This window comes from Orbicella faveolata, unplaced genomic scaffold, assembly GCF_042242905.1.
Source record: "Orbicella faveolata isolate gen_17 unplaced genomic scaffold, um_ofav_v1 contig_15, whole genome shotgun sequence".
NCBI classification, from domain to species: Eukaryota; Metazoa; Cnidaria; class Anthozoa; order Scleractinia; family Merulinidae; genus Orbicella; species Orbicella faveolata.
Window position 1 is genome coordinate 11,462,501 of NW_028301542.1, and position 11,980 is coordinate 11,474,480.

General features: G+C 37.7%; 2 protein-coding genes across 3 annotated transcripts in view; both read left to right on the plus strand.

Moving 5' to 3' along the window:
- Nucleotides 1-11,980, plus strand: part of LOC110060734 (uncharacterized) — a 40,369-nt gene that overhangs the window by 7,293 nt on the left and 21,096 nt on the right. For both annotated transcript variants that reach the window (XM_089288412.1, XM_089288413.1), the window contains exons 2-3: nt 1,618-1,855; nt 1,965-2,168. In XM_089288412.1, the coding sequence (XP_089144538.1) occupies nt 1,661-1,855; nt 1,965-2,168 (399 nt within the window). In that variant the 5' untranslated portion in view covers nt 1,618-1,660. The remainder of the gene's footprint in view (nt 1-1,617; nt 1,856-1,964; nt 2,169-11,980) is intronic.
- LOC149113532 (uncharacterized) lies at nt 8,026-9,299 on the plus strand (the record flags this gene model as incomplete). The annotated part of the gene is made up of 1 exon (XM_089288476.1): nt 8,026-9,299. A coding segment is annotated over one exon (717 nt), but the record flags the coding sequence as incomplete, so codon positions are not given.

Here is an 11,980-nt window from a genome sequence, read left to right on the forward strand (position 1 = left end):
TAAATTGTCTGAAATTTTTTGCAAGAAAGGTATACGCTTTATAGCAATAGACTAATAGCGGCAAACGTTCATTTCATGCCATACATGTACATTCTTCGTCTCTGTCACTTACAGTTCATCTCCGGCGAATGTATACACCTCATTTATTACCAGTAAGAGTCTCAGTTGACTGGTTTCTTCCAACTGATTTCGTTCTTCATTTCAGTTAATTAGTTTCTTACAACATTAGTGTGTTACTTCATATATGAAAAACTACCTAGTTGAGATTATAAGTTGGCCAACAATGGAGACATGAATCATTGTAATCCTCCTTATACTTTTGCTTGTGAAGGCAGCGTGGCCGAGTGGATTAGGGTGCTGGTGTTAAAATCTGGAGGTCCCGGGTTCAAGGCCTCCACCCTGCTACTAGCGGGATTTGTTTCTCGGTATTCCCGAATTCAAATCCTCGGTCACGCTTTGTAAATAGCCAACTAGTCTGCCTCCTGCTAGTTGGGATTCTTAACTATGTATCGTTTATTTGAAATATTTGTTTTCTTTGTTTCAGTGCCATACCTGTAAACTATTGAAGCTTAGTGTTTGTATACCTAAGTGCATGACCACTATAAATAAGATTTACATTTTTTTTAGACACGGTTCTGTTTGCTCACGCCCGGTAAATATATCTGACGTTACCACTCGTGAGCACTTTATTCTAGAATTATAATATTCCTAATTTATTCTATCTGAAAAAATAAGCCGCTTCCCACTTTGTTCCTGTGTAGTTATGAAGGTGAATCCATTTCGCTGAATTTTGCATTTTAAACATTATTTGGAATTAGTTTTTGTATGTAAAAATACTACCCCGTAAGTTACCAAAGAAACCAATAATCTGTAAAGACCGCGATATAAAAGACATGAACGCCAAAAGTGGCGGAATTAGTGGGTGGTTCAATTCTACCTGTTACCATGTCCCCCGGGCTTACCTCCGGGCATTTGCCATTTTTGTGTCGTACTTATTAGCGGTCTATTCCCCACCGGGACTCCACATCGGCGATGGATAAGTCGTTTTATGTACAGAGATCAAAATGTTAAGTTCTATACCAAAAGCAAAGTGCAACGTTTTTACAAATACTGGACTTTGAGTGACGAGCTGGATAACAACGGGTAAAACTGAATTTGGGGATTTTCAGTTGGCATGTCTGAGGGAATCATATATCACTGTATTCACTGTATTCCTGAAGCTGGTATTCAGCCAACACATTGTGCAGTCCTCTTCAAGAGAACTTCTTATAGAGATTGTGTTTCATAAATTCTTGACGTTTTATCGGCGATGAGACTCGTTACAAGAACCAAGGAAACATTATCCAAATGGTTTCTTATGGCAGGAACCTTGCTAATCTAAAATACTTAATATACACCCATAAAACGTTCTTGGCTTTGCAAGTGGGATGACGCGCTTTTAGACGAATAAGTATTTTACCTTTGCTTTTGCTAATCTCTCAACAATGACAGAACAGGGGAATGCCGAGTATCATGACGCTATCATTCATCAGTGTGTCCGTGAAACATGTCTCCCATTAACAGGAGTAATAAACTAGATCTAGTAAAAGATTTGTAAAAGAAAACATTGCTTTTCAGATCACTAAGGTAGTGCCACATTAAGAAGACAGCCACAGAGGCAATGCAGAGTGAATTTGTGCCAGTTCCCAAAGATTTTAAAGCTCATGTCATCGGTAGGCGAGGATATGTGATACAGGACATAGGACAGAGATCTGGGGCACAAATTTGGTCAGCAAACCCAGAGGAGGAAGGATTTACGGTCAGTGGCAATGCAGAGCAGATAGCATGTGCAAAGAGGATTATTTTGGAAAAAGTGGTAAGTTGTAAAGATAAATGTCTTCATTTTCGTATATATACCTGGACGTCATTCTAACGATTTTTCCCCTAACATTTTAAAGAAATGACTGTAACCATTTTCTTGACAGGAGGAGGTAAAAAGAGGGATCTGGGAACTAGTGGAGATTCCAGTTGAATACAAAGGTATAATAATTGGAAAAGGGGGAGCTACTCTCCGTGAGATAAGCGAGCAGACCGGGGCAGAAGTAAGTCGCAGAAAAGGGGAAGTGTATATCATTAGTGGAACAGAACATCAAAGGGAACAAGCGAAAGTGAACATAGGGATAAGATTGGTGAGAAGATCTTTTTTTATGACTTTCAATTAAGACTCTATAATGTCTCATTTTTATTCCCACATTTTGAGTGATCTGCGAAATCGATCAACAGATACGAACAGTACCCTTCATTATATTTTGGTGCAAAAAAAGTATGACTATTTTTGGGTGGACATTATCTGTTACTAGAAACACACACTTCTCCGGGGGCGGAGCTCGAGGAAAACTGTAAGCTTCAAGGAAAAATTAATGTCCGAGGTGAAATATGTACGCATATATTTTTGAAGCCAAACGAAAGCTAGAGAAGAACTTTTGTCTTATGACTGCCCCGTTAATGCGACTAAATGGTTCTTACGGCGTTTTCCTTTGTTTCCCCATAATCCGACCAGCGCAAGCATTATGAAATCTTCAACCTTTAATTTCTTTCTAAGTTCACTTTGGAAACAAATATTGGCAAATGTCACTAACGGCTGCAGAAAAAGAGGACAGGTTGCAGTAAACATACTGTTGGACATTTTCTTCCTTATAAAGGTCTAACCGATTTTTGAACAAAAATTCGTATTCCACCAGGTCCAGAGGGAATTTTTGGATTTCCCCTCCGTTATTATTATAATAATTAATTATTATTATTATTATTATTACTATTATTATTATTATTGTTATTATTATTATTATTATCATAATTTAACTATAAAAAATTGCGATAAAATATTTCTAAGCATATTTAGAAAGTTAAAAATTTGTTAAAAAACGACGACGTTTCGACGTTGAGCTGACGTCATTATCAAGTCCAAATGATAGTTGATAAAAAATGTATAAATAGTCAGTAAAACAATAGTTCAATGGATGTGTTAAAATGTTTAAAATCAAACAAAGAGTTTCGCACGGATACTACTACTACTACTACTACTACGGATTTCGTAGCAAATACTTTTGCTACGTTTCTGTGACATTTTGAACAAGTCATTCCAATTCTCAGGTTTTCTCAGTTCTATTCATTTCTGTAAACTACATTTTGCTTCCTTTTTTAACGATTTTAATACAATCGTTATTGTAAATAGTTTTGTGCTGTAAATAATTATCATGTAAAGTTTTGTTAAAGAATCTTAATGAGCCCAATAAAATTCCAATATTATTATTAGTAGTATTCGTATTCGTATTCGTATCATTATCATTATCATTATCATTATCATTGTCACTGTCATTGTCATTGTCATTGTCATTAGCAGTAGCAATAGCAGTAGCAGTAGCAGTAGCAGTAGCAGTAGCAGTAGCAGTAGCAGTAGCAGTAGCAGTAGCAGTAGCAGTAGCAGTAGCAGTAGCAGTAGCAGTAGCAGTAGCAGTAGCAGTAGTAAACCAGCCTTTTCTCATGGTGACCCGTGAAAAGATTAGCTTATACAGGAGCGAGCGGAGAGCCCATGGCCACCCCATCAATTTGATCGTAGAAATTACTCAAGAAGGAAAACTGGGTCTGGGCAGTGGCAAAGAAGAATAACTTAGTAAGATTGTCCCGCCCTAATTTGATACCTCGGTTGCCCTTCGTAATGTAGATGTCTCATCCGAAACATGTATTGTCTTCATTAAGAAATGAACTTCAAAAACATCGTGTGGTTCATCAAAGCGATATTATTATCATTATCATTATCATTTTTCAGTTTCCTCCTTTATTTTTCTTTTCCGAGTCCTGTCAGTGGCGTATTTTCCAGCTTACTTACTCATTATTCTCTTTCCTCAATTCTTGCTGGGTGACTCGAAACATCCGGAAGCGGCAGATATTGCGGATGAGAATTTATTATACGGACCCATTGATTACATTCCTCCTGGCGTTTTTGACCCGATCGACAAAAAAATGATCTTTGATGCTGCATCCAATACAATGGGCTCAGCCGGGCCGTCGGGGATGGATGTTGAGCTATATCGAAGAATCCTGCACAGAGTACGTTCATGGTGGCAGGCGAGAATTCCACGGAGGAGTTAAAAAGACAACATCAAGCTTTGAAAACTGCGTCAGTGAAATCGAGAATGAAAAGTGTTGATTCCACTCTACCCTCGAATCTGCTGCGGTCAGTTAACCAATCGAGAGACAAGGATGCGAGCTCGTGGGTGCCCCTTGTTAATCAAGGCTTGGTACTGAATAAACAAGAATTCAGAGACTCTCTGCATTTAAGAGTGATTTTCAGAGAGTGTCGAGAATCGGAAGACAGTCAGGAAAAATCGATTTTTCTTTTATTTCGCCAAAACATACCTTAAGGTGAACTTATTCAGGGAAAAATAATTTAAAGTTCCAACGATTTATTTTACGGCCAAAATTTAAGAAAGTTCGACATTTGCATATAATGGCGGTTTTCGCGGCTTACAATGTTCAGAATTTCACGCTTCTTTACGAAAACAGCGGGGGCGTAAAAACAATCTTATGAAAACAAAACTTGGCACAAATATTATTTCATTCTTATACTTTAAAATCGTGTATAAGTTTCTTGAAGTTTTGTTTGTAGCTTTTTAACGAAGGGTATTTGTACAGCCGCCATTTGTGTCTCTTGGCAAGGAACAAATAAAGGCCAACTTTGACTAGTATAAATGGCCTCTGGTATATATCATTTGGTCAAAATATCTACATTTTAGGAAACCTTGGTTATTGTTTTTTTCACCCAAAAAGTTATAGCTCTGGGAATTAAAATGTTCTCCGTCAGTAAAATAAAATGTTACGACATGTAAGCGAGTTCAATCTTATGCAAATCACAAGGTTATTTTTTGGAAGTCAACGGTTTAAAACAGAAAACAACGTCTCACCGTTACCTACGTTCCTTCTGCTGCTATAGAAACGACTTTAACTTCCCAGTGTCCTTGTGAGCTGTTCTGTAAAATATTTTCAGTAAAACAGCGAGCATAAACGGCCATAAAATTCGACAAAGTCGACAATGTTTATATTTGAGATGAGACACTGAGTGGCACACACAGTCCTGGCTGTTTTCATCGTCTTGCTCAGTCGAGAGTCCTTTAAAAATATGATAGAATATACGCTTCAAACCGTGGTAAATTAGTTTCTCATATCCATATGCCTCATGTCGACTCATGAGTAAATAAATCAGTCCCCGTGCACTGAATAAACAACTCGAATGACCTCTGAGGTCAGGAGGTCACCCGATATATCGTTATGTTACTTTTCCCCGGTTTGACATTACACGCGTAAAGCCGTATTGAGGGGGGGGGGGGAGGGTGGGTACTTTGGGAATTTCTGGGTGGGGATGTGCCGCTGTGACCCTGGAACCCTTAGCCTATACCAGAGCTAGTTCAGCTGAATTTTGCTAACCTATACTAGAGTAAACTCCCCAAATCTCCCCAGCTATTGACACTGTTGAGGCTGATTTGCGTAAATTTAAACTTGCCGATTTGATTTTTTTATATTTTTGAGTGGCAATTTCTGGTTTCCTTACTCCAGATAAAACCTTCAACCAACCAGTCAGGTTTGTGAAAAATGATACCCTATTCTAGACCCAAACGCTCTGATTTACATACCCTATCCTAGAGTAAACTGCTTGAAAACCATACCCTTCACAGCGGCACATACCCATATAGCCCATATAGCCCATATATGGCAGTGCCCCCCCCCCCGGTGAACATCACGGCATTTAGTTGAATTACAGTATTCAAAATGTTTTTAAAGACATTTCGATTTAAAAAGATAATTGAAAAAGCAATATTTTGACATAATTGTTAGCTTCTAAGATATCGTTCATAGATGCATGATACCCTGACATAATTTCAACACTGGATTGATCTCTTTGATGTCGACGTGATTCATAGTTTTGCGCTTAGTAACATTTGGCACACATCTAAACGTGCGCAAAGATAAATACTCAAAAATAAGAAACCGTTTATCTGCTGGAAAAGCTGGACCGCCGAAGATAATAATATTTTAAATTCTGCACATTATTTATTCAAGTAACGTAAGCTGCCTGCTTTCAGTAACGCTTCGTGTCGCTTGGCAAAAGTGACAAACTTACTCTATGTAAATAAAGGCCTAGTTACATTTTTTTCATTCTTTTATTTTTCTAATCTGAAATTTCTGTTATATAGGCTTAAGATTTTCTTTCCAAATTTACCGTTCAATTTCTTATCCCGACCATATTTGAAGACATTCCTTCTCATTTGACTACTGTAAAACTTTACAATCACATATCTTGAGGAAGTTCAACATTTGCCTGTGTCGCTGAAGGCGTCCAAAAAAAGTGTCAGACATTTATTATTTACTTGTTGAAGTTGTACTCTTAGTAGTTTTAAGATGCACTTGTTAATACAAATCAAACATGTTTACTTCCTTATAAAGTTATTGCGATATCTATCAAGAGCAGCAAACAAAACAAAACAAAAAAAAAAGGTGGCAAAAAGAGCGTCATAAGTGATTGAAATGACTAAAACACAGAAACAGGCTGTGCCGTTTTAGTCGGCAAAGGCTGGTGATATACGAGCAGCGAGAGCAAACCTTATTTTTTTCGCGTGAGATTCGCGTTTTCAGCTCGTTCCTTTCGTGCCTCTAAATCACGCATTCACTGCCAAGGGCATTATTTATCTCCATTTATAGTCCGTATAACTGGCGATGTCTGGAGATCTGACCCGGATAGTCGCTGCTTCAAAAACAACAGGCGGTGGTGCTATCCAGTAAGATCGTTTGCCTCCTTTGACTCACATTCGATATTTTTAACTACAAATCCCTCTAGACCATGATGAATTTTCAAAATCAGGTAGCTTTCTACACGCTTTATCTCTGAAACGAAGTTGGTGACCCCCATTTTTTTTTTTTTTTTTTTTTTTTTTTTTGCATTTCTGACACAAGAAACTCATTATCTGACTGCTGTAAAAATTAAGAAAAAATCTATCCACTGGAAAATTTTCGCGCGAACGTCCTTAAGTACGGCGTTACGCGTGTAATGTCAAACCGGGGAAAAGTAACATAACGACATATCAGGTGACCTCCTGACCTCAGAGGTCATTCGAGTCGTTTATCCAGTATACGGGGACTGATTTATGAGAAACATGTTTACTACGGTTTGAAGCGTATATTTTATCATATTTTTAAAGGACTCTCGACTGAGCAAGACGATGAAAACAGCCAGGACTGTGTGTGCCACTCAGTGTCTCATCTCATATATAAACATTGTCGACTTTGTCGAATTTTATGGCCGTTCATGCTCGCTGTTTTACTGAAAATATTTTACAGAACAGCTCACAAGGACACTGGGAAGTTAAAGTCGTTTCTATAGCAGCAGAAGGAACGTAGGTAACGGTGAGTCGTTGTTTTCTGTTTTAAACCGTTGACTTCCAAAGAATAACCTTGTGATTTGCATAAGATTGAACTCGCTTACATGTCGTAACATTTTATTTTACTGACGGAGAACATTTTAATTCACAGAGCTATAACTTTTGGGTGAAAAAAACAACAACCAAGGTTTCCTAAAATGTAGATATTTTGACCAAATGATATATACCAGAGGCCATTTATACTAGTCAAAGTTGGCCTTTATTTGTTCCTTGCCAAGAGACACAAATGGCGGCTGTACAAATACCCTTCGTTAAAAAGCTACAAACAAAACTTCAAGAAACTTATACACGATTTTAAAGTATAAGAATGAAATAATATTTGTGCCAAGTTTTGTTTTCATAAGATTGTTTTTACGCCCCCGCTGTTTTCGTAAAGAAGCGTGAAATTCTGAACATTGTAAGCCGCGAAAACCGCCATTATATGCAAATGTCGAACTTTCTTAAATTTTGGCCGTAAAATAAATCGTTGGAACTTTAAATTATTTTTCCCTGAATAAGTTCACCTTAAGGTATGTTTTGGCGAAATAAAAGAAAAATCGATTTTTCGTGACTGTCTTCCGATTCTCGACACTCTCTGAAAATCACTCTTAAGGTATATAATGTGTCCCTGTCCGATTTACCAAGCAAGTGTGGTGAGAAGTATACCGTCAGCCATGCCCTGTCTTGCGAAAAGGGAGGGTTTGTGGGGCAGAGACACGAAGGCGTTCGCAACCTACTTACCTCATTTCTTGGTATGGTTTGGACCAACGTTGAAGTCGAACCACAACTACAACCTCTCGATAATGAGCGATTCCACCTCAGAAGCACGGTGACAAGTCCGGAGGCAAGACTGAACATGAAGGTGGGGAGCTTTTGGTCTCGAGGAGTTACAGCATTTTTCGATGTCAGAGTAACGCATGTTAACTCCAAGTGTAACCAGGGAAAAGCAACATCCACAATCTTGAAGGAGCAGGAGGAGGAGAAAAAGCGGAAGTACCAACACAGCGTGCTAGACGTTGAAATGGGATCTTTCACTCCCCTAGTTTTTGGAACCAACGGTGGGATGGGAGCCGATTGTAATTGCTTTCTCAAACGCCTAGCCGAGAAACTCTCAGAAAAGAGTGAGGAACCTTATCACATTACTATTACTTGGATTAGAACATTCCTTTCCTTTGAGATTTTAAGGTCGGTACACACATGTGTGAGGGGCTCCAGGACACCTTTCCACAAAATTCCACAAGGGGATTTCATTGATGACTGCCGCTTAAACGCTAGCCAAGCGTCTGTGCGCTAATTTTAGAACGTGAATAATGGCGTGAACTTGTGAATTAGTGTTTTAGGATCTTTTTAATTTTTTTATTTTCATCAAAACTTTAGTATAGGAATAGTGTTTTTTCTCTCATTATTATTATTGTTATTATTATTATTATTATTATTTTTATTGTTGTTATTATTATTATTGTTGTTATTATTATTATTATTGTTATTATTATTATCATCATATTATGATAATAATGAAAGTCTGCCGTTTAAACGCTAACCGGGCGTGTGTCTACTAATTTTTGAAAGTTGATGACGGCATGAGCTTGTGAATTAGTATTTTAGGATCTCATGATATTATATTTTCATCAAAATTTTAGTCTACGATAGTGGAATGTGTGAAGATTTGTAAATAGGTTTTCTGAGGAGATTTTAATAAAGTTCTTGTTGTTATAAATAATAATTATAATAATAATAATAATAATTTTAATAATAATAATAATGATAATAATAATGATAATAATAATTTTTAATGTTGTTTTTCAGAAGGGCCGGCCCTCAAAATAAAAACAAAAAAAATAAAAATAAAAATGATACAAAGTGATAAATGAAAGCAAGAATGAAAAGCGAAAGCTCTAAAAATTAAACACTTCGAGGCTTGTTTAAAGGGACAGTATCATATCTCATGAATTGCCTATGTGCGAGCAGTTTGAAAACGTCCGGCGACGATTTCAATCTCATGTGCGAAATTCAAAATGGCGTCGACAAGTGGAGACTACACAGTGAACGTACCTTGGCCAGTTGAACTACTTAGTGCATCTTGACCACCAAATCGTAATTTTCGAATTCTTACAAGAATCTACATTCACTTAGCTTTCTAGCGAAATATCGAACGTAGAATTCTGGGCAGATATGCTGCAGAAAATAAAGATTCTATAACAACATTTGAAAGATACACGGATCGTGTTGCAATTTGGTGGTAATTTTGGTTTAAAACGACATGGCTTTTTGTATTATTAGTATTATGGCCTCTAAATCTTAACGTATTAAACAGAATCTGCATTCACTTAGCTTTCAAATGGCGTAATTAACTTAGAAATCTTTGGAGATGTAATGGAGAAAAAAATATATGCATGAGTCGGTTAGCCCTGTGACCGGTTGGAAGATAAATGGATCGTGTGGCAGTTCAACGGAAAGTGGAGTGAAATACGGCATGACTTTTTTAGCTGTTTAACGTATTGTGGCCGGTAAATCATTACGTACTGAAGAATCTACATTCACCTTGCTTTAAAATGACGCGGTTAACTTAAAAATCTGTGGAGATGCAGTGGAGAAAAAACATTATTTACATGAGCCGATTAGCACTGGTGAATTTATGAAGTTGTCTTGATCACGCTGCGACCGGCCGGAAACACGGCATGAGTTATCAGTTATTTTTAAAACAACTCAAAAAGACCTCAAAATAACTTAGTTTTGATAAAACTGCTTTCCCTTAGCTACAAAATAACACATTACGTTAAAAATCCCCTTTAAAAACAAATATTTCAGCCGATATGAAAAAGCAGTTATACACATGCGCAGCTCATGATGCTGTCCCTTTAATTAATCACAGTTACTTTGCTCATGTTTTTAATTCTGATTTCAAGACTATTCCAAGCATTGTCGCATTGGGATCCTGTCCTAAAAATTCCAAAGTTGGTGGACGAAAGCGGTCTTCGAAGGTTTGAAGGTGTACACTGTAAAAGACAGTCAACGTTCAACGTATCTGGAACACGATAATGTGAGCATAGAGAATTCATCTCCGGGATCTAATGTTGCAAATGCAAACAGGCTCCAAATGACAAGAAAGTGAACAAATTTAAAGAACACCATACAGAACAACCGATACAGTACCGCAGCATTTCAACGAAAGGGAACACAAACTCACGTGCGACTTGAAACGCATACTACTCAAACTCTTTAAAGTGCACTTAACCCCCAATTTTTTTTTTTTTTTTTTTGCTAAAACGAATTTACTTGTTGTTTGAAATACTTCTGCGAAAAAATTTTTGAATTAGGTTAAATCCTCGATTTTCTTTACCCTGACGAAATCTCGAGAGTAGCATCAAAACGCCGCCATTTTGTTTCGCGACCGAGTTTGAGGAGAATGGGTCCAGCGGCTATAGATCTTTTTCACCTAAAGTCATCAAAACTAAAACGCCACGAAAGTTTCTATCCTCATCAGGCATAAGGTGATCTAAATTTATATCTGTTTACAGCTTTTCAGCTCAATAGCGTGCTTGGTTTGGAAACCCGCGCAGTTTGAAGTTCAGCGTTGTGGCGGTGCGTGACTTACCGCTCCGATCGCGTTTGTGGAAAAATATACACTTATCGAGTGATTTTTAGCCTTTTTAGGAGTTAAAGTGTTAGGAAAAGGGCTTTTGTTAATGTTTGTTGGTTCAGATCAGATAATCAGTTGCCTAGATAGCCAAAGTAAGTTCCAGATGTGTGCACTATTTTCCGGCCGCCATGTTGGTGGAGCACAAAGCTCCACCAACATGGCGGCTCCATACTAGCGGCTGCATACATTTCGACGAATATCTGAAGTTTGGCAAAACGCAGAGACCCAAAACTTGGAGAAGTGTCTTCTTTACCTATCGCCTATAACATTAAAATTTCTTGGCTTTATTCACTGAATAGTTTTCGATTTAATTTTTCGTTGCGTGACATTGAAAACCATCTATTGTGAGGTCTACTCAGGAGGGTTGAATATCTCACGTCCTCTCATTTCCTTCAGGATGGTGCAATACACATTGGAAAAGTGTGCAGAAACGCCTTCCAGAAGTGCTATCGGCTGTTGTCACAGATTTAAAGAAAGATATACTGTACAATTTACTGGCGATGATCGGTCAGTGTTACAATAAAGACGTAAATGATGGGTTAATTTTGTCGAACCGACACAAGCGAAATGATTCTGTGGGAGCCATTGAAGAACTCTCACTGGAATTTGTTCCGCAGACTTCCAAACGCTGTTTTCAAATTTTTTTGCTCAAAGCCAACCAGCAATTTGTATAAATACTACCGACAACCTATGTCTTCCAATCCCGCAGTATTTATAACATAGCCGGCAAAGTTCCGACCATATAATGATATGTAAATAGGTCGCAGCTGTACGCCGCCAACCAACACTTACTTCTCTTTCGATTTAGATAAAAGTCGAAGATTAATCGTTTAGAATTACATGATAACAAAATTGTTAGACTCAGAGTTTTTCGAACGTTTGGAAATCAGCA